Below are 23415 nucleotides of genomic sequence, written 5' to 3'. Positions count from 1 at the left end.
GAACAAAGTTGGATCGCTCTTTGAGATTTCAAAAAGCTCAGTATAAAGATAGGATAATCAGCTTTTGTCAGTGTGTGATACTAGTATAAGGATAGATGTATAGACCAATGGAACACTGAAAGTCAGGCATACATCTATGAACAATTGATTTTCAAAAAGGGTGTCAAGACAATTCGGTAGAGGAAAGAACAATCTTCAACAACTGGTGCTGGGACAACGCCAGCAGGTGAATGAATGTGAGTCCCTACCTTTCACCAAATACAAAATTACCTCAAAATGGATCTAAGACTGAATATATCTTTATATTTAGACCTTCCCTCTAAATATAAGAGCTAAGACTATAAAACTCTTTGAAAAATCCACAGGGGCAAATCTTTATTACCTCCTATTTGGCAGTGGATTCTTAGATATGACACCTGAAGAAAAAGATAAAACAGACTTCATCAAAATTAAAAATTTTGTGCATCAAAGGATGTTGTTTAAGAAGGTTAAAGGACAGTGTACACAATGAGAGAGAATATGTGAAGGCATATATCCAATAAGGGCCTGATATCCAGAATATACGTAAAGAACTCTTAGAACTCACCTGTGGAAAGACAATGCAATTAAAAAATGGGCAAAACTTGCCCAATACAGTAGCTCTTGCCTGTAATCTCAGCACTTTGGGAGATCAAGGAGGGAAGATTTCTTGAGGCCAGGAATTTGAGACCAGCCTGGACAACATAATGGGACCCTGTCTCTACAAAAAAGTTAAAAAGTTAGCCACATGTGGTGGTGCATTCCTATAGTTTCAGCTACTTGGGAGGCTGAGGCAGAGGATCACAGAAGCTAAGACTTGCGGTGAGTTCAAGACTGCAGTTCAGGACTGCAGTGAGCTATGATTATACCACTGTACTCCAGCCTAGACAGCAGAGCAAGACCCCATCTCTTGAAACAAATAGGAATAGAGCATGAATAGCTACTTCTCCAAGGAAGATAGACAGAGAGACAACAAGCACATAAAAAGGTGCTTAACATCATTAGTTGTTGGGGAAATGCAAATCAAAAGCACAATGAGATACCACTATATACAAGAATGGCTATAATTAAAAATAAATAACAATTGTCAGCAGGAATGTAGAGAAACTAGAATCCTCTTCCATTACTGGTGGGAATATAACAGTGTAGCCATTTTCAAAAATATTTGGCAGTTAATCAATAAATTAAATATAGAATTACTGAATGGCCCAACAGTTGCACTAAGTATATACCCAAAAGAATTGAAAATAGGTGTTGAAATAAAACTTATATTAATGTTCATAGCTGTGCTATTCATGATACCCAAAAGGTGGAAGCAGCCCAAATGTTCATCAACTGATAAACAATATGGATAAACAAATATGGTATAGCCATACAATGGAATATTATTCAGCCACAAAAAGCAATGAGGTTCTGATACAGTGATACAGGCTAATCATGGGTGAACTTTAAAAACATTGTATGAAGTAAAGAAGTCAGATACACAAGGACACACATTATATGATTCCATTTACATGAAATTTCCAGAGCAAATTCATAGACACAGACAAAATAGATTGGTGGTTGCCAAGCCCTGTGAGTAGGGAGGAATGAGGAATTTAGTTACAGAGTTTCCTTTTGGTGGGATGAAAATGTTCAGAAACAAGATAGTGGTGATGGTTTTACAATATTGTGAATGTACTAAATGCTATTGAATTGTACACTTTAAAATGGGTGAAAGAGAATTTTGTGTGATACAATCAAAAAGTACTATAAAATCACTGGAAAACATTTTTGGACAATTTGGAAATGTTTAATATATATCTTCTACACTTTTATGCATACCACCCTTTAGTACATATGAAAACATTTTTTAAACAAGTTTGAGATCACGTTATGAATACTTCTTTCTTGGCCCTTTTATTTTCCATTATTATAGCTTAGCTGTCTTTCCACTTAACTAAAAAAAAATTGACCTCATCATTCTTTAGCAGTTATGGGTACACTATTATTACAAGTTTTTAAAGTTGATTCTCTTCCTTTCTTTTCCTAATCACATCGTAAGTGTGGACTAATTTGCTTATTTTCAGGATAATTGTATATTATTTCTGTTAACTTCATGGAAATAATCATGAAGTAGCACTTAGCTGTATTGAGACAATATATGCAATAGCCACAGAAAATTACATGGTTATGTTTTCTGGTATTTTTAAAAAGTTTTATTTAATGGTAACATGTCTGTAATTACTTTTTTCTTTTAAATTTGGGAAAATGTGAACCATTTAATACTAGTTTTTAAAAATGCTAGTTGAAATCTTTAGCAGAATTTTAGTCTTTTCAGGCTTTAAAAAGTCAGCCGCTTAACCTATAAAAATGAATTCAGTGACTTTAATTATATTCGTGGTTGAAAAATTTTGGTTGAAAATATATAATAGCTGTATGTTCACAGAATTATCTGAATAATTTATTTATGTATTCTAGGTTATCTAGTGTCATAAATGGAAAGACAGTTTATAAGTTTTTATATATATTATTTGTGTTAGCAATACAACTGTTTAAAATACATGCATAGTAAACATACTGGAAATAAATAAACCAAAATGATAACTATGATTTTGTAAATATAGTGGTAGAATAATTTTTGTCTAATAATTTTGCATTACAAATATGTTCCTTAAATTACTTTTTAAATTATTTAAAATTATTTAAAAATGTATGTTTGTAGAAACAAACCAAAAGGTAATACAATAACCTGGATTTTTCTTTGGAAAATTATCTTCATGGAGATGTTCTCTCTCTCTCTCTCTCTCTCTCTCTCTCTCCCCCACTCTCTTTCTCTTTCTGCACACCATCTCTCAACCTCTTCCCTCCTTCCCTCTTTCTCATACAGTTCTCTTACCTGGTAACACATTATAACTTGATTCTACTCCAGGAAAACTCGAAAAGGATTCAAACTTTTCCTCCATGCTATAATCAAAGTTAACAATAGGAAATCTTGCTACTGGTGTAAGAATTGTTGTTTGTGGAATTCCAAGCTGTCTGTTTGATCTGTGCTTGGGTGAGGTTGAGCTTTTCCTCAACCTTCTGTGATGTATCTTCCTTCTTTGCTTCCTAGGAATTTCTTCATTTTGTCCAAAGTCAGTTTGAAAAATGATAAGCAGAAAACAAAACAAAACTGCAAACTTCATGTTTGACTTTTTTCACCAGCCAATTTCTAGAATGAAACAATATTTCAAAGTTAGTGGTGACTGAATTTTTACCTCTGAAAATTAGCTTATATATTTGCTTGTATGCCTTAGTAGGCAAATCTTTCAGAACTTTCACTTATGATATATGGGCTATATGCTGTGGCATTACTGCCATATCATAATTTGGAATTCTTCTATCAAAATCAAAAACTTTTTTTTTTTTTTTAATAGAGATGGGTCTCACTCCATCGCCCAGGCCTGAGTGTAATGGTTCAGTTATAACTCACTGCAACCTCGAACTCCTGAGCTCATGCAGTCCTCCTGCCATTGGCCTCCCAAAGTGCTGGGATTATAGCATGAGTCACCCCACCTGGCCAGACCTTTTTTGTATCTTATCTTTATCTTTAGACCAGGAATTAGAAAACTTTTTCTATAAAGGGCCAGATAGTAAATATTTAAGGTGTCACAGGCTTCACGTCCTCCGTCCTAACTATTCAGCTCTGTCATTGTAGCATGAAAGCAGTCATAGACAATATGTAAACAAATGAGCATGGCTGTGTTCCAGGAAAACTCTCACTACCACTAAAGGTGGTGGATCAGACATGGTCCCCTCTCTGGGCCCTACTGTTCTGCAGGTTTTCAAAGATTACTTGGGAGATTGCTCTCCACCAGTTTGCTAAGATGTTCTGTGACTAATGTAATCCACAACCCATTTTCCCAGCCATTCTGTTTTGTGCTTTTATTCTGTAGCTTTATAATTGTCTAGGGGGAAGGGCATGATTGTACCATATAAAAATAACAGTCAACTAGCATCAATTATAATGAGGTAAGTGTCAGAAAACTAACCCTTTAATTAGCTGGTCTCAGAGGCAGTACAGGGTCTTGCACATGATAAAGCTGAAAAACATTTAAGAAATGAATATTTGGGCACTCTTGATACAGTAGTAGCATTATGGTCAGACAGACTGGTGCAATTCCTTTGAAATCTGGTAGTCAGGGACAAGAGAAGCCTCCACTAAGCTGCTGCAGCACCTGTCATCAAAAGATTCACTCAGCCAATCTTTCTTGGCCTTAAGTTAGTCCTACAAAGGAAGGTTGGCAGTTTTGACTGCCTCTCAGAATTCTACAGCTGAGAAACACACACATACACACACACACACAAACACACACACACACACACACACACACAGCCCTACCTACGCCCCTTGCAGCTTTCTTCCAGCTCTCTCCTCAGGTCCATTCACTGTCAGTATTCCCTGAGATGAAGAGCCCTCTTTACACAGCCAACATGGAGGAGAAACTAAAACCCCAGAAATCCTAACAATGCAAATCACAACAGATTTGCTGCTGTTATCTTTTTAATGGGAATTTAAAGTATGTGGTGATTCTAGAAGGTTAAAGTAACTAGCTTGCTCAATGATGAAATTTATTTCAGTTTTCATAGGCATGCCTTGGTCTTCTTTGCCAACCAGAACAAATCTGTGAAGGCAAGGAATGGTAAAACATTCAAGGTGATGTTACATACAGAGAGTAATACCCTAAGCTGCAAAGGAGAAGCATTGAAGGATTAAGGGATAGCAAGTGGCCATAGACTGACTGCTGACGCAGTCGTCTTGTTGGAACCTTAGAAAATACCTGAGAGGCCAGGCACTGTGCCTCACACCTGTAATCCCAGCACTATGGGAGGCTGAAAGCAAGGTTGGAGGATTGCTTGAGGCCAGGACTTTAAAAACAGAGTGAGGAACATAGCAAGACCTTGTCTCAACAAAAAAATAAAAAATTAGCTGGGCATGGTGGTGCATGCCTGTAGTCCTAGCTACTCAGGAGGCTGAGGCAGGAGCCTCACTTGAACTCAGAAGTTCAAGGTTTTAGTGAGCTATAATTGCAGCCTGGGTAACACAGCAAGACTTTCAAAACAAAAACCAAAAATCTGAGAGACCCTGCAAGCATTTGACTCAATCTTTCTGTCTGACCATTTAACCAAAGAAAGTACAATCATGTATCACATAATGACTTTTTTGTCAGTGACAGATTGCATAATACCATGATGGTCCCATAAGATTATAATGGAGCTGACAAACTCTTATTTCCTAGAGATGTCATAACGTCATAGCATAACGCATTACTCATGTGTTTGTGGTAGTGCTGGTGAAACAAACCTACTGCACTGCCAGTCGTATAAAAGTACAGCACGTAGAATTATATATAGTACATAATACTTCAATAACAGGTTTGAAGTACGTGTTACAGGTTACAGGTTTATGTATTTATTATACTATACTTTTTGTCATTATTTTAGAGTATACTCTTTCTACCTATTAAAAAAAGATAGCTAACTATACAGCAGCCTGAGGTGGGTCCTTGAGGAGGTATTTCAGAAGAAGGCATTGTTATCATGAGTATTATTTCCCATGAAGACCTTCTAGCGGGACAAGATGTGGAGGTAGAATACAGTGATATTGATGATCCTGACCCAGTGGAGGCCTAGGCCAATGCGTGTTTGTCTCAGTTTTTCACAAAAATGTTTGAAAAGTTAAAAAACAAATAGGAAAAAGCTTAGAGAATTAGGCTATAAAGAAAGAAAATATTTTTGTACAACTGTACAATGTATTTGTGTTTCAAGCCAAGTGTTACTAAGAAGGAAATTTTTGAAATTCTTGAAACACTTGAAAATGAAAACATAGCACACCAAAACCTATAGGATACAGCAAAAGCAGTATTAAGAGAGAAGTTTATAGTAATAAACACCTACATTAACAAGTCAAAATACTTCATATAAACAACCTAATAATGCATCTTAAAGAGCTAGAAAACCAAGAGCAAACCAAACCCAAAATTAGTGGAAAAAATGAAACGATAAAGATCAGAGCAGAAATTAAAATATATATATATATATAAAAGATGAATGAAATGAAAAGTTAGTTTTTTGAAAAGATTTAAAACACCAAGAAGACTTTAGACAAAGAAAAAAAAAAAAGAGGAATGTTATTACAAAAGTCAAGTTTTTTTAAAAAAGTAAAAAGTATATATAGTTGAATTACAATAAACTAAGGCTAATTCATTATTGAAGAAATAAAAAAATGCTTTTTTATAAATCTAGTGTAGTCTTACTACACTTCACACACACTAGTGTACAGTATTTATAAAATGTATAGTAATGTGTAGTAATGTCGTGGGCTTTCACACTCACTCACTGCCTCACTCAGAGCAACTTCCAGTCCTACAAGCTCCATTCATGGTAAGTACCCTATACAGTATACCATATTTTTATTCTTCTAGACTATATTCTTACCGTACCTTTCCTATATGTAGATATGTTTATTTTTTAATTTATTTAGAGACAAGTCTGAATCTGTCACCCAGGCTGGAGTGCAGTGGAGTCATCTCAGCGCACTGCAACTTCTACCTCGTGGGCTCAAGCCAACTTGGCACCTCTGCCTCCCAAGTAGCTAGGATTACAGGTGCATGCCACCATGCCCAGCTAATTCTTATATTTTTTATAGAGACAAGATCCCACTGTGTTGCCCAGGCTAGTCTCAAACTTCTGAGCTCAGGTGATTCACCCACCATAGCCTTCCATAGGATTACAGGCATGAGCCCCCATGCCTGGCTTTAGATATGTTTAGATACACAAATACCACTGTTTGCCAGTTGCCTATAATTTTCAGTACAGTCACATGCTGTACAGGTTTGTAGCCTAGGAGCAATAGGCTCTACCATATAGCCTAGGTGTATATAAGTTGTCCCATCTAGGTTTGTGTAAGTACACTTTATCATGTAACACAAAATCATCTAACATCACATTTCTCAGAATGCATCCCTCTTGCTAAGTGACATATGACTGAATCTATTGATATCCAGATGCTACTATCTTAGAAGTCTGCTTCACAACATATGACAGGCTGTGGGAAATTTAATGGTATCTAAATTGAAAACCATGAGCATGAGCTCAGGGTAATGCATGCCTCAAGCCACGGTGTCTGTCTATTCCCTAAATGTTTAGGAAATGCAGGATGATCAGTGCTACGTCTTGGCAAATATTGTGATTATTTCTTAGCAGAAACCTATGTTGGTAGTAGCAAACATATGGTTGCTACCCTGGGTTCTTGGCCTAGGTACAAATGTCACTAACTGACCTATTTTTGACATTCCGCAAACCGTATATCACCTGGAGGCCAAGAAAATGAGCATGGTTTTATGGAAATCACCTTACCTGTATTGCCATAACAATATTCCTACTAGTTTGACAACTAGTAACCAGAGTGGTTCTATGAAGTAGAATGATTCTCTAGGATGTGACCATTATGTAACTGAACAGACTTGTGGAGAGTCTGTGAAGTCACATCATGGTCACATCCTAGAGAATCATTCAGCCATTACACCAATATTATGACAAAGCTTATCAAATCTGACTCCTACCCAACATGGAGTAGCAGGAACCACATATACCTTCCCACCTGAAATAACTTAAAAATAGGACCATATATATGAAGCATTTTCCAAACATTAAACAAAGAACAGTTCAGGACAGTGATCCCTGTGGGAGATGCAACTCAAATACCCAAAGAGACCTGTGATTGACCTGCTTACTCCATAGAGGGGGTTTCCAGGCAGGGAAGGGAACCTAGGCAGAGTCCAGCAGTCTCCTTGAGTTGAAAAGACAGCTGGGAATCTGAAGACACCAAAAAGACTGGTGTTCTTAGAGCAGAGTACAGAGAGGTGAGAGCTAACCCAGAAAACCCCTTCCAGAGATGTGAAGTCTATTGAGCACTGGATAGCACATGTGTGTAAGTAAACTATTAATACTTCAGAATGGGAGGAAAAACTAACCTAAGAAACAAAGGAACAACAACAACAACAAAAATCTCTGGAACTTAAAAAACACCAGAAGAGTTTGTGTTCCACCAGTCAGACTGGAAAACCTTACAATTCACAGCACATCTGGTAGAGTACTCAGAAGAGCATTAACTCAGTAGAGGAAAATAATTAGCCCTAGGCTAAAGGCTGCTGTGATCCATTTAATAAAGCTTAAAAGCAAGCCTTTCTGGAAAAAAAAAAAACTGTGTACAGTAACTTGACAGTATCTCAGAAAACCCAACAAATGTTTTACGATCTAATGTAAATTTACCAGGCACACAAAGAAACAGGAAATATTGACCCATAATGAGAAAAATCAATTTATTGAAACCAATTCAGAAATGACATTGCTGATATACTAATTAAGTAGGTGTTTAAAAATTATTATACCTATATTTCTATATGTTCAAGAAGTTAGAGGAAAGATTAACCATGTAATGTCAAAACATAGAAGATATCTTTTAAAAACCCAAATCAAACATTTTTTTTTTTTTTGAGATGGAGTCTTGCTCTATGGCCCAGGCGGAAGTACAGTGGCATGATCTCGGCTCACTGCAACCTCCCCCTTCCGGGTTCAAGCAATTCTTCTGCCTCAGCCTCCCGAGTAGCTGGGACTACAGGCGCTCACCACCATGCCGGACTAATTTTTTGTATTTTAGTAGAGACGGAGTTTCACTGTGTTACCCAGGCAGTTTGTGAACTCCCGAGCTCAGGCAATTTGACTGCCTTGGCCTCGCAAGGTGTTGGAATTACAGGCATGAGCCCCTATGCCTGGCCCCAAATCAGACTTTAAAAATTGAAAACTGCAATGTGAGAGAGAAAAAATACATGACAAGGGATGGATAACAGACTAGACATTACCAAAAATAATTGGTGAACTTCTTTTCAAAAACTGCAAAAAGAAATAGACGAATCCACAATTATCATCCAAAATTTCAACAATTCTATCCCAAATATTCGTTTCAAAAATAGTAGATTGCAAATTAAAATGAGATTCCTCTAATTACATATTAAATGTCTAAAATCCAAAACACTGACAACACCCAGTACTGCTGAGTGTGGGAAGCAACTATAAGTCTCATTCAATATTGGTGGGAATGCAAATGGTACAGCCACATTAGAAGATATTTTGGCAGTTGCTTATAAAACTAAGCATACTCTTCCCATACAAGCCAGCAATCATGCCCCTTGGTATTTACCCAAATGAGATGAAAATCTGTGTCCACACAAAAACCTGCACAGAGATATGTATAGCAGCTTTATTCATAATTGCCAAACTTAGAAGCAACAAAGATGTTCTTCAATAGGTGATTGGATAAACAAACTATGGTACATTCAGAAAATGGAATATTATTCCATCGTCTGAATTAGTAGCACCAAAAAGAAATGAACAGTCAAGCCATGAAAAAACATGGAGAAACCTTAAATGCGTATAACATATAGCTAAATGAAAGAAGCCAACCTGAGATGGCATATGTATGATTTTGACTCTATGACATTCTAGAAAGAGCAAAACTATGCAAGCTATTAAAGAATAGTTGTTGCCAGGATTTGGGGTGGGAAGGGATGAACAGGTGGAACACAGAGGATTTTTAGGGCAGTGAAACTCTTCTGATACAGTACAGTCAGCCCTTTATATCACAGGTTATGCATCTGTGGATTCAACCGTGAGTGAAAAATGTAGGTAGGCCTATGTTGCATTTGTGCTGAACATATACAGACATTTTTTTCTTGTTATTTTTTCCTAAATAATAGAGTATAACAACTGTTTACATACCCTTTACAATGTATTAGGTGTAAGTAATCTAGAGATGCTTAAAATATACAGGAGGATATGTGTGTATTATATGCAAATACTAAATCATTTTATATAAGGGACTTCGGCAGCGTCAGATTTTGGTATCCTTGAGGGATCCTGGAACCAGTCCCCCAAGGATACCAAGGGATGACAGTACTATAAAGGTGGGTACATATCATTAAAAAATTGTCAAAACCCAGTAATACTGAGTAACAAGAGTGAATCCTAATGTGAACTATGGACCTTGGGTGATAATGATACGTCAGCATGGTGTGAGATTTTGATGCAGGGGAAGCATATATGAGAACTCTGCACTTTCTATTCAATTTGTTCTGAATCTAAAACTGCTCTGAAAAAAAAGTCTAAAAAGTAGTAGTCATTTTATGCCAAGAAAAAGTAATTTTTTAATTAGTAGAAAGAATATCAATAAGGATTTTAAAGACTTTAATACTATCAACCTATTTGTCCTAATTGTCCTAATAATTTGCCTTGTTTGTCCTAATAATTTGCCTTGTTTGTCCTAATGATTGTAGGTATGTACAAATTTCCAGTCATTATATCTTTCTCATACATATATCATAGGTAGATACTTTCAGTGTCACTGGGAGTGCTTTGCCATAAGATCTAGTTTGTCTAATATTAACGTAGTTGCTTTTTAATTTTTTTCTTTATTTGACTTTTTAAATTCAGAAGGGTTTTAGGAAGTTTGTTACCTGAGTATATTGTGTGATGCTGGAGTTTGGGTTATGAATGATCCCTTCACTCAGATACTGAGCATAGTACCCAACACTTAATTTTTTAACCCTTGTTCCTCTCCCTGCCTTCCTCTCATGTCTATTGTTGCCATCTTTATGTCTATGAGTACACAATGTTTCGCTCCTACTTATAAGTGAGAACATGTGGTCTTTGGTTTTCTGCTCCTTCGTGTAGTCACTTTCTTTTGGTTAATGTTCTTTTGGTAGATATATGTTTTGCTTTCAGCCTTTCTATATCTTTATATTTTCAGTATACTTTATATTAGTGGCATATCATAGAGTTTTTTAATGCGTTTAATAGTTTTTGTCTTTTAATTGAAATATTTAGGCTGTTTATATTTAATGTAAAATTTGATATGTTTGAGTTTAAATCTACTTTTCTATTTGCTTTTTATTTGTCCTACATGTTCTGTGTTCCTTTTTCTGTTTTCTTTTTAATTGGTTGCTTGGTTTTTATTATTTCATTAATAATTATATACTTGTTGCCATTTTCTTCTTTGTAGAGATTACCACATACATCCTTGACTTATCAAAGGCCTAATATAAATTAGTACCTTTACCCCTTCCTGGACAATATAAGAACCAGGATGAACTTCAACTCTGTTTACCTCATTTCAGTATATATTCTGTTTCAGTCCTGTGTTTTAATTATATATATTTTTTATTTTAAAAAAATAGATTATTTATTAAAATTGATTTAAAATCACATCTCCTTGAATTAATTTATACATATATTTTTAAACTCTCAAAAGATTATTATCATTTTGTCAAAATTCATTTAGATCAGACTTTTTCATCATCACTTTTAATGTTTTGGGCCAGATAATTCTGTTTTTTTATGGGGAGCAGCCCTGTATATTATAAGCTATTTATCAGCAATCTGTGGCCTCTACTCACTAGATGCCATTAGTACCTTCCTCCTAGCCGTGACAACCAAAAATGTTTCCAGGAATTACCAAATGTAACCTGCCCTTCAGTTGAGAACCACTTGTTTAGATTTACCTAAGTGGTTATCATTTTTGTTTCCTTCATTCCTGTTTCTCCATTCTTCTATTAGGATTATTTTCCTTTTGATTGAAGAACACCTTTCAATAATTCTTTTTTTGCAGGTGGGTTGATCATTTTTTTTGTTTACCTGAAAATGTTTATATATTACTTTCAATCTGAAATGATATATTTGTTAGATATATATTCTGGGTTGACAAGTGTTTTCTTTTAGCGTTTTAAAGATACAATTTATTTTTTCCCTACACTCTCATTTGCTTCCTAGCTTCCAATATTTTATTGTTGCCTTCTTCCCACCTACTTTTCTTCTTTATTTTTTTGAGATGGAGTCTCACTCTGTGGCCCAGGCTGGAGTGCAGTGGTGCCATCTCCACTCGAGGCTCCCAAGTAGCTGGGATTGCAGGTGCCTGCCACACCTGGCTAATTTTGTATTTTTAGTAGAGACAGGGTTTCACCATGTTAGCCAGACTGATCTCAAACTCCTGACCTCAGGTGATCCGCCTGCTTCCGCCTTTTTTTTGTTGTTGAGATGGGGTCTCATTATGTTGCCTAGGCTGGCCTTGAACTCCCTGGGCTAAAGTGATCCTCCTGGATCAGCATTTTGAGTGGCTGGGATTATAGGTGTGAACTACCATACCTGACTTGAAGATACAATTTTTGTCTTCTTTTTATTATTGTTTCTTTTGAGAAATCATCTCTCAATCTAATTATTTCTCCTTTAAAAGTAATTTTTTTTCCTTGCTGTTTTTTTCTTTTTAAAGACAGAGTCTTGCTCTGTCACCATGCACCAGGCTGGAATGCAATGGCACCATCTCGGCTCACTGCAACCTCTGCCTCCTGGGTTCAAGCAATTCTCCTGCCTCAGTTTCCCGAGTACTGGGACTACATGTGTGCGCCACCATGCCCAGCTAGTTTTTGTATATTTTTAGTAGAGACAGGGTTTCACCATGTTGGCCAGTATGGTCTTGATCTCTTGACCTCGTGATCCGCCTGCCTTGGCCTCTGAAAGTGCTACTTGCTGTTTTTAAGATGTTTTCATTGTCTTTGGTTTTCAGCTGTTTCACTCTGTGTACAAAGATATAATTTTCTTGTTTTTATCCTGTTTGGAATTCATGGCACTTCTTGAATTTTTTTTTTTTTTTTTTTGAGACGGAGTTTCGCTCTTGTTGCCCAGGCTGGAGTGCAATGGCGTGATCTCGGCTTACCGCAACCTCCGCCTCCTGGATTCAGGCAATTCTCCTGCCTCAGCCTTCTGAGTAGCTGGGATTACAGGCACACGCCACCATGCCCAGCTAATTTTTTGTATTTTTAGTAGAGACGGGGTTTCACCATGTTGACCAGGATGGTCTCGATCTCTTGACCTCATGATCCACCTGCCTCGGCCTCCCAAAGTGCTGGGATTACAGGCGTGAGCCACCGAGCCTGGCCGACTTCTTGAATTTCTGACCTGATGTCATTTGTCCCACTTGGAAACTTCTCAGCCCTTAACTATACAAATAGTACATTCTCTTCCCTTTTTTCATTCTTTGTATAACTACAGATACTTGCATATTAGCTTTCTCATTTTGTCGTTAATGTCACTTTCCCCTCATTTGTGTTTTTTGTTCTTCTATCACTTCTATGATTCATCCTGGTTATTCTCTGAACTGATCTTTTAGTTCATTAATACTCTCTTCACCTGTGGTTATCTGCTATTAAACTTATCCATTGACTTATTTGTTCTTTTATTGTATTTTTTTAGTTTTCAAGTTTTCAGTGTGTTCTGTTTCCAATTCCTTGTTGAAAATATTAATCTCATCTTTTATATTTTTGAACATATTAAAAAGATTTGTTTTAAAGTCTGTGTCTGGCCAGGCACGGTGGCTCTCACACCTATAATCCCAGCACTTTTGGAGGCTGAGGCAGGTGGATCACGAGGTCAAGAGATCGAGATCATCTTGGTCAACAAGGTGAAACCCCGTCTCTACTAAAAATACAAAAATTAGCTGGGCATGGTGGTACGCACCTGTAGTCCCAGCTACTCGGGAGGCTGAGGCAGAAGAATTGCTTGAACCTAGGAGGTGGAGGTTGTGGTGAGCCAAGATCGTGCCATTGCACTCCAGTCTGGGTAACAACAGTGAAACTCGGTCTCAAAAAAAAAATAAAAATAAAGTCAATGTCTGAAGACTAGGTTTTCTGGATCCTCTATGTGTCTATTTCTGTTGTCAGTTATTTCTTTAGGTTTTAGCCATGTTTTGTCTCTTCATATACCTGATGATTTTTGATGGAGTGCCAGATATCACATATGAAAATACTTGTGGATTTGCATCTGTTTCACACATAAGGTTAAGGACATTATGAATCAAAGATTGAGTGACTTGAGGCTGGACTTCATCATATCCAGTTAATAATTATGCTTTGGGTCCAACCCAAAGCCTGCTAACTTTACCCACTTCACTTTTCCTTACCACCCCCCCACTGCTTGCTTGGCTCCATTTTTTTTGTTTGTTTCTCTCTGTTGTCCTGAGACTATTTTAAAGCTCTGCTAATCTTCTCAACCACCTCTTCTGGAATCCAGATGCTTCTAGAAGAAAAACTGTTCTAAACCTCTCTGGGTTGGCCCTGTTGTTTTTCTTACCTTTTCTATTTATTCTCAGCAGGTCTAAATATCTGACTTGCCTTGTCTGCCATTATCAGAAGGAGAAGCTCCCTCAGATTCCTTTTATTTCTTGAATAAAAATATCCTCCTTTTCTCATAGAATGTTGTAAGTTGTAGTTTTGTGCTCTTAATAAAGATCTGAAAGTATCATTGTTTAATTGGAAACAGAATTATGGTTTCAAAATCATTCTAATCATTTTTCTTTAATACTTCACAGATGTTCGTCCATTATTTTCTTATATTTAGTGTTGCTGATGAGAAATTTGACTTGAATCTGATTCTTACCTTTTTGTAAGAAATCTTTTTTTCCTATAGAAATTTTTTTCAAATTTTCAACATATCTTTGATATTCAGAAGTTTTATATCAGTAAAGAATGTACCTTAGTATAGGTTGTTATTCTTTAATGTATCCTTTTTGGGATATTTTGGGGGGTGGGGTTGGTTGGTTTTTTTTGTTTTTTTTTTTGAGACAGGGCTTCACTCTTATTGCCCAGGTGGGAATGCAATGGCACGATCTTGGCTCACTGCAACCTCTGCCTCCTGGGTTCAAGCGATTCTCCTGCGTAAGCCTCCCAAGTAGCTGGAGTGATGGGTGCCCACCACCACAGCTGGCTAATTTTTGTATTTTTAGTAGAGACAGGGTTTCACCATGTTGACCAGGCTGGTCTTACACTCCTGACCTCAAGTGACCCACCCACTTTGGCCTCCCAAAGTGCTGGGATTACCGGTGTGAGCCATCACTCCTAGCCACCCAGATCTTTTAAACTAAAAACTTCTTTTTTTTCTATACGAGCTCTCTTTACTCTGTTTTCTTTCATGACTGTTCAAGGGTACATTTTCCCTCTTTAAATTTATTCCTATCTTTCCTTTGTGAAAGACTCCTCAGAGTGTCTGTCCCACCAGGAGCTCCCCTTTTTATTTCCCAGTGTAGCTGTATATTCATGTATTTATTTGTTTGTAATATAACTTGTATTATTTCAAGGGATTTAGTGAGAAGGGGAGAGGGTAAAATGTCTGCTCAGTTTGCCCTTTTGAATTTCAGTAGTTCTTTTTATAACTTCATCTGCCAGAATCATCTTCCTCTAGTCAGATTTCATTTGGTTCGTAGTCTGACTTGCCACATCACCTTTGTTCAACAAATGGCATTCTCCAAAGTATCTTCATGTCAGCATAGAAACCTTTCTTCTACACACACACACACACACACACACACACACACACACACACAGATTAATTGCTGCAGTCATTTGAAAACCATTACTATAGGTCATTGAAATGAAACTATATTTGAATAATCTTTTGCAATCTTTAGTTTTAGAAAAATTAACATGCAGCATGTAAAGAGGGAGCAAATCCATTAGCTGATTGGCACCTGAAATCATAAAAGTCAATTCAGAGAGCAAAGTAGTATGTTGGAAGGTAATAACAATAACAGCAGGGGAAAGCATTATGAAAACCTGAACTGAGAGACAAGGTGAAACTAGAATTTGCTGAGTTGCAGGGCAGGTGGGCTCCAAAGGATATTGTAAGTACTGTGCGATGCATGAAATGTATACATTGAAATTGTTTTGCTATAATAATCCTATGTGCAGACCTCCATCCTGCTGTGAGGAGTCAGGGCCTAGACCTCAGGGCTCTAGAGTTAAACTCTTATGAGGCTCTCAGGCATCCTGCTTTCCTGGGTCCTCCTGTAAGCACTCACTTAGGGGTCATTGCCTAATTGAGTGCTTAGGAGTATATGTGCCAGCTGTGGCTAGGCTGAGCATACCCCTCTCTCCCAGTACCCTCATGCTAGAAACCACTTCTCTTTCTTTTTTCTCCCCAGATACAGTCACTTTTACTTACCTAGAAATCTAAACAGATATGTACATAAATAAATTTACAGAGATATTTTAATTTTGACAAGATCAGTATTTGAACAGTCTCACTACAGTGTTTAAAATGGTCTCTCAGTTACTAATTTTACTATTAATGCTTAGGCCTTCATTATTTTTATTGATTTACAAAATTTTGCTTTGCACTTAATATTTGCTTTCATAAACAACTTTATAATTGAGTATATGTCTTCCTAGAGGTGAATTTTCTGGGATTCCAATCATAGTATCATTTTTATCAAGTAATTCTTTTTTCCTTCTAGCACTTACTGTGTTTATCCCAACATTAAATATTATTTATAAACCTTGATTAACTTATTTTTCTTCCTTTAAAAATTTTCAACAGTTGTCTTAAGTAAACTTTAAAAATATTAATTTATAATTTTAAACATCTACATGAAGCCATGAGATGTCTATTATCTCTTTTCACTTCATTCAACAGGTTTAAAATGAAAAATATTTTTAATTATTTATGTTCTTTTAGGACTTAAAAAATAACAATGAAATTTTCAAACCAATTTATACTTCTGTTGAACACATAATTCTACCTAAACATATAAAAATAATTTAATGCTAAGTCTACAAAGTTTGAAATACTTGGGAAGTGCATCCTGAAAAAAAAACAAACAGAATAATGCATACTTTGAACTTTAAAAATCTATTAGTAACAAGCTGATTTACTCAAGAGTTAAACATATTTGCGAAATAAAATACCCAAATATTAAAACCATTCCACATGCTAAGTAGAAACTTAAAATTTAAAACTTTTTTACCTGCAAATCTAAACTAAGTAGGCTTTGCTTGGTGTCATTTAAGTCTCCAGCTGAAAATGAAACAAAATCAGAGCTTACTTTAAAACAAAGAAAGGACAGAAGGGAATGTTGAAAAATGTTTGCTGACTTCTTAGTAAAATCTAAAAATAACTGCCTCCCTTGGGGATAAATGCCTTTCAGTTCTTTGTGCAGAAAATCAGCCAAGAAAGTAACCAGGGAAAATGGTTACCAAGGGAAATATATTTTTTTTTTAATCATAAGAAAAGTGGAAAACAGCAGTGGGTGTGGGGGAAGAGCATTTTGTTTGTAGACTGAAAAAGCAGAGTTGGAAGCATAAAACTGAGCTTGATTAAGAAATCTGTGGTTTTCATAGGCTATTTGCATTAAAAATGTTAAAGTTTATACTAGCCAGCATGATGTCACTTGAGCTTTATCAGACTGTAGGGATGCTATCCTTGTCGGCTAGAGGCTGTATATATCTGTATGTGGTCTCTTTTAAATTGGGTTAATAATATCTAACTCTCTCATCTGCCCACCCACCTCGATCTCACACACAATATTAACAAAACAACAAAAAAAACGGTTACATATTAATGTCAGTGGAAATTATGTAACTTCCTACCGTGAAATAATAAAAAGAAAATGTGAAAGGGAGCTGTGCGGCTCCTAATTACCTGTTACTCTGGCAAATTAGTTATGTACTTTGGCCTCAGTTTCTTCATCTGCAAATGAGAAGTTAGAGAGAGATCAGGATTCCAAGCACAATCCTGCTGCTTATGAGGGATCTTCAGTAAGTTACTTCATGTTTCTGATTAAAGTTTACTATTCTGTTAAACTAGGGTGATACCTTTCAAATTTTTCTGAAAATAAAAGTAATAACATATATGAAGGACCTAAGTCAATACATTTTCTAGACTAGGTAATTTTGGATCTATTTTTCAAATTCTTTTTTTTTTTTGAGACAGAGTTTTTGCTGTTTCCCAGGCTGGAGTGCAATAGGGCGATCTTGGCTCACTTTATCTCCTTGTTTCAAGTGATTCTCCTGCCTCAGCCTCCAGACTAGCTGGGATTACAGGGGCCTGCTTGTTTCAAGTGATTCTCCTGCCTTAGCCTCCCAGCTAGCTGGGATTATAGGGGCTTGCCACCACGCCAGACTAATTTTTGTATTTTTTTTTTCTTTTTAGTAGAGATGAGATTTCACCATGTTGACCAGGCTGATCTCAAACTCTTGACTTAAGGTGATCCACCCACCTCGGTCTCCCAAAGCACTGGGATTACACATTCGGCCTTAAATTCTTATGGCCTTATTTCAGGGGTTTAAATTATTTGGCAAACAGGAGCTAAATATTTGTTTAAATGACCTGGCTAGATTGAATCAGGATTTTGTAAAATGACCTAGATAGACTGAATCAAGATAAGGGACTAAATATATGAGCCACTCAACTTCCTAAAAATAAAGGAAATGATATTTATTTTTAAAAATGTAAAACTGGCCAGGCACAGTGTCTCACACCAGAAATCCCAGCATTTGGGATGCTGAGATAGGTGGATCACCTGAGGTCAGGAATTTAAGACCAGCCTGGCCAACATGGCCATCTCTACTAAAAATACAAAAATTAGCTGATCATAGTGGTGCATGCCTATAGTCCCAGTTCATCAGGAGGCTGAGGTAGGAGAATCACTTCAACCCAGGAGTTGGAGATTGCAGTGAGCCGAGATCACACTATTGCACTCCAGTCTGGACAACAGAGCAAGACTCTGTCTCAAAGAAAAGGCTGGGGGAGAAAAGAAGAGAAGATTCAAGGAATTTCAGAGAAACAAAGAGCCAAGAGACAAGGGGTTTATGTTTGTAAACAAAAACTCATAAATGTGTGTGTTTGAAAAACCAAAAATAAAACACACCACATTCCACTACGTGAAACTGTTACCCCCTTGGGCAGTCTTCTGGGTCTTGCACCCACTAATCAGACAAATCACTGGCTCCTTCTGAAGGAAGACACCACAGCTGAAAACATGTGGGAGACAATAGCCCTTTGGTTGTTCCAAGTTTGGAAGTCACAGATCCTGGGAACAGTAAGTTTGGTTGGGAAAGCATGCAAAAGTAGTAGGGAAGATGACCCCAATCCTACCATTGTTTCCATGATTCTAAATATCTAATATTAACAAAACACGTTAGAACCTGTTTGTCCACTTGGCCTAGAGTAGCTGGACAATGAGGTGGGTGGAGCCACGGTAGAATCCAAACTAGCTGATAATGTAACCCAGCTACAAGCACAAACTTGAGAATCTCCACCCTTATGTTCAGAGCTTTTAGTCAATGTTTTAATCCCATTTTCTTTTCTTTTTTTTCTGAGACAGAATCTTGATCTGTCGCCCATGCTGGAGTGCAGTGGCTCAATCTCAGCTCACTGCAACTTCCACCTCCCCGAGTTCAAATGATTCTTGCGCTTCAGTCTCCTGAATAGCCGGGATTATAAGCATGCACCACCATACCCAGCTACTTTTTGTATTGTTACCAGAGATGGGGTTTCACAATGTTGACCAGGCTAGTTTCGAATTCCTGACCTCAGGTGATCTGCCCATTTCAGCCTCCCAAAGTGCTGGGATTACAGGCATAAGCCTCTGTACCCAGCCAAATCGCATATTCTTAATTATGAGCAAATAGCTCAGGATCAACAAACATATGGGAAGATTCTAACATTAAAATTAGGAAACCCTCCCCTCCAAAACGCATATGCACATCAGAAAAGAAAAGAACTTTGGAGAATAAAAACTATAATAAGCGAAAGAAACTCACCAATCATATTAAGAAATAAAATTAAGGAAGTCTTCTAAAAAAATAAGGCTAAAAGGCAAAGAGGTAGATGGAAAACAGAACATGGATTTTCAACACGAAAGGGCTGAAATTAGACTGATATCAAGGCACTTAATTTGGAAAAGTAAGAATACTGGGGCCGGGCGTGGTGGCTCATGCCTGTAATCCAAGCCCTTTGGAGGCCAAAGCAGGTGGATCACCTGAGGTTGGGAGTTCAAGACCAGCCTGACCAACATGGTGAAACCCCGTCTTTAAAAAAAAAAAAAAAAAAAAGAATACTGGGAACAAAGAGAAGATCCTGTATACTTGCAGAGACAAAAATAAATGAGCGGATCTGGATTAAAATGACTTCAGACTGTTGACAGCAAATGTAGAAACAAGAATATAATGGATAAATGTCTCTAAAATTCTGAAAGAAATTAATTTTTCTCAAAGGATCATTACAGATAAGAAAAAAATGAGTACACCAATGGACAAATACCATTAAAGAGTCAGTGTAGAGAAGAGGAAATGTCAGTGGTTGATAAACAGAAGAAAGTAATTTCTCAACCTCAGTAATAAGAAAAATAAATCAAAACAGGAAGGTTATTTTTTCATTATCATAGTGAAATGTTGATGACAAAACTTTGGGGGTAGAAAAATTGCCCAAATAATAATGTCAGTGCTCAGTCAAGCTTGAAGACCACTACTAATCAAAAATCATGGCCTGATTTGAAATACATACACTGGTTTTATGGGGGGATAGTGTTGATGATATGCTGTGTTGGCCAGTGTGTAGGGAAAACAGAAGCTCTCTTATTCCTTGAGGACAGCTGAACAGTAGCTATACTGTCTGTCCCAGCATTTCACTTTTAGGAACCCATTGTAGAAACACCTCTTTCTATACAAAAGTATGCCTTCAAGGAAATACTCTGAAGAATTGTAACCATAGATTAAAAAAAAGTATTAACCCAGTTGTGTATTGATAGAGTACAATGTAGACTGACCATAAAGCTATTTGGAGAAACAGAAGTTAACTCCATTAATACCACTCTGCATAGTTGTCCACACTACACCAGGAATAAAGAGATTTTCAAAACTATATGTATTATGATATTACCTTCTTTTGAGGTATGTAATTTAGCATTTTACTACAGAACAAATTGGAAGGAATAAACAACAAAATATTAACAATTATGGGAAGACTTTTACTATGTAGTTTTATATTTTTATAGTGTTTTGAGCTTTATATAATCACATCAGAAAATAATAACTTTTAAAAAGAATACAATCAAAAAAAGAAGTAACTCTCAAAGTAACAACACTAAGGAATACCAGTAATTACCATAAGGAGATTAACATGGTTGCAGAAAACCAAATTTTATAATTTCTGAGGTTCCTGCTCTAAAATTTTGTTGTTTAATGGACTGTTACATGAGTCCTTTTGCAGAAACTATTTTAACCGCACTAACACATGGAAAATGCTGGTATTATGGTTTATCCTACCCCCTTTATTACTGCAGACATGAGTATGTCCTGAAACTTGGCTCTGACAACACTCTGCAGGAATGTGGTACTGGTCACCAAACAACATGAGCAGAGTGAGCATTACCCATGCCACAGGTCATCTGCCTATGAAGATTTAGACTCTAGTATGTTTCTTTCAGGTGACATTTGTTTTAAATAAAGTCACCTTTTCAGTATTTTCCCTGATGGTCTAGAGTACCAGTAAATTGTTTTTTCTTTTAAGGATCCAATTGCTTACCATATGACAACTTTGTAGATATTAATACCCAAATAAAGCTAAATTTTGGAAATTTTAATTGGGGCCATACTCAGAAATTAGTCTTACCTTGCTTCAGTTTGTTCCAGGACTGACACTCTCTTTTTTTTTTTTTTTTTTTTTTTTTTCACATTTAACAACATTCATCTACTTTAATGCATAAAACCCTTTTAAATCAGTGTCAACCAGGAAAATTCATGTCAGAAAAAATGGAATGAGAGCAAATATTCTATATTCAGAACATCTGAGAAACATTTCTGACTGTTACAAAAGTTTATTTAACAAAAAGTCTAATAGGAAAATGTACATGACCTAATTTTTACATCATAGTAAAACAGGCCCTATGGAGAGAGGACGTGGGTTTCTCCGCTGAACAGCCATTATACTCGTTCCAAGGCTTCTAACATGATGATACTATTTCCTCGTATTACCACCATTCCAATATTGTTCTGTTGTCCACTAGTCGCCATCTCCACACATTCATCTATCACAAGATTCATAAAGGGATCAAATCCCCGCAATATTCCTTGGACATGTCTGCCACCATTTAATTTCAATGATAACTTCTTGTCCATAAATTTTTTCAACTCGGGAGGGTGAGCTTTGCTCATGATGTCTACTCCGCGGGCACACAGAGGCCTTCGACACTCTCTTTCTTGGCCCATTATTCAAATGCCTTTTAAACTAAGTTGTGACAGTTGCTTCATTTACTTTAGCTGAAGTCATTTTCCCCATGGAATATTTGCGTTTAAGTGGAATAATGATGTATAAGTATGCCACAACTCATTCAATCATTCCCCTATTGATGCTCATTTGGTTCCCCTTTCCCTCCTCAAATAGAATGGGCTTTTTGAGTTTGGGTACACATTTCCAGGTTGCTTTCCAAAAAGATTGTAGTAAGTAACGTATACTCTCACCAGAAATATAATTTGCCCATTTCCACTTTATTAAAAAAAAAAAAAAGAATGAAAGAGAGAAAGAAAGAGGAGGGAGAGAGAATGGGAGTGTTGCTTTATTGCCCAGGCTAGAACGCAGTCTATAAATGGGTATTGAAAACCTCTTTTATGCCAATAATTGTGCTTAACAATGGAGACAGGAAGAAATAAGGGAGGAAAATAACAAACAAGCACCCAACCAATATTTCATTTAAACCTGTGAAATGTTATGCAATTACTGAGGAGTGATTTATTTCCAATTATGTAGTCACTTTTAGAGTAGGTATGATGTGGTACTGATAAGAATGTATGTTTTGTGTATTCGGGGTGGAGAGTTCTATAAATGTTTATTAAGTTTACTTGTTCCGGGTCTGAGTTCAAGTCCTGGATATCCTTGTTAGTTTTCTGTCTCATTGATCTGTCTAATATTGACAATGTGATGTCATTAAAGTCTCCCACTATTATTGTGTGGGAGTCTAAGTCTCTTTATAAGTCATTAAGAACTTCTCTTAAGTAACTGGGTGCTCCTGTATTGGGTGTGTATATATTTCAGATCGTTAGCTCTTCTTGTTGCATCGATTCTTTTACCATTATGTAATGTCCTTCTTTGCCTCTTTTGATATTTGTTGCTTTAAAGTCTATTTTATCAGAGGTGAGAATTGAAACTCCTGCTTATTTATTTATTTATTTGTTTATTTATTTTTGCTCTCCATTTGGTTGGTAAATCTTCCTTCATCCCTTTGTTTTGAGTGTTTGTGTATCCTTGCATGTGAGATGGGTCTGGATGCAGCATACCAATGGGTTTTGACTTTCCATCCAATCTGCTTGTCTGTGTCTTTTGATTGGGGGATTTTCTATTTAAATTTAGGATTAATAATAATATATATGAATTTAATACTGCCATTTGGTTCTAGCTGGCTGTTTTGCCCATTAGTTGATGTAAATTCTTCAATATGTTCATGCTCTTTACTTTTTGGTATATTTTTGGAAAGGCTGATACTGGTTGTTTTTTTCTGTG

The 23415-nt window shown here is 36.6% G+C and overlaps 3 protein-coding genes across 16 annotated transcripts in view; 1 reads left to right on the top strand and 2 right to left on the bottom strand.

The window, feature by feature from the left end:
• ECM2 (extracellular matrix protein 2) overlaps positions 1–16943 on the bottom strand; it is a 40247-nt gene extending 23304 nt beyond the window's left edge. For 7 of the 11 annotated variants that reach the window (XM_017971895.4, XM_008992936.5, XM_078366006.1 and 4 more), the window contains exons 1-2: positions 16886–16943; positions 2897–3211 (exon numbers count right to left, since the gene is read on the bottom strand). In XM_017971895.4, the coding sequence (XP_017827384.1) occupies positions 2897–3185 (289 nt within the window). In that variant the 5' untranslated portion in view covers positions 3186–3211; positions 16886–16943. Of the gene's footprint in view, positions 1–2896; positions 3212–4031; positions 4083–16885 lie in introns of all 11 variants that reach the window. The other 4 variants (XM_078366007.1, XM_008992940.6, XM_078366008.1 and 1 more) reach the window with 1 other exon arrangement.
• Positions 1–23415, top strand: part of CENPP (centromere protein P) — a 287077-nt gene that overhangs the window by 202076 nt on the left and 61586 nt on the right. The gene's annotated exons all lie outside the window — the stretch shown is intronic.
• Positions 21595–22099, bottom strand: LOC108591630 (small nuclear ribonucleoprotein G). The gene has a single exon (XM_035301433.3). It carries the CDS (start codon positions 22071–22073, stop codon positions 21843–21845), a length of 231 nt encoding a protein of 76 aa, XP_035157324.1. The 5' UTR covers positions 22074–22099; the 3' UTR covers positions 21595–21842.

The sequence above is a fragment of the Callithrix jacchus genome, chromosome 1 (assembly GCF_049354715.1).
Source record: "Callithrix jacchus isolate 240 chromosome 1, calJac240_pri, whole genome shotgun sequence".
In the NCBI taxonomy this organism is placed as follows: Eukaryota; Metazoa; Chordata; class Mammalia; order Primates; family Cebidae; genus Callithrix; species Callithrix jacchus.
Note: the sequence above shows the minus strand (reverse complement) of the source record. Positions and strands in the feature narration are given on the sequence as shown.

Bases quoted from the DNA above. Each gene is read 5' to 3' on its own strand.
- LOC108591630 (XM_035301433.3), bottom strand. From the start codon at position 22,073: ATGAGCAAAGCTCACCCTCCCGAGTTGAAAAAATTTATGGACAAGAAG.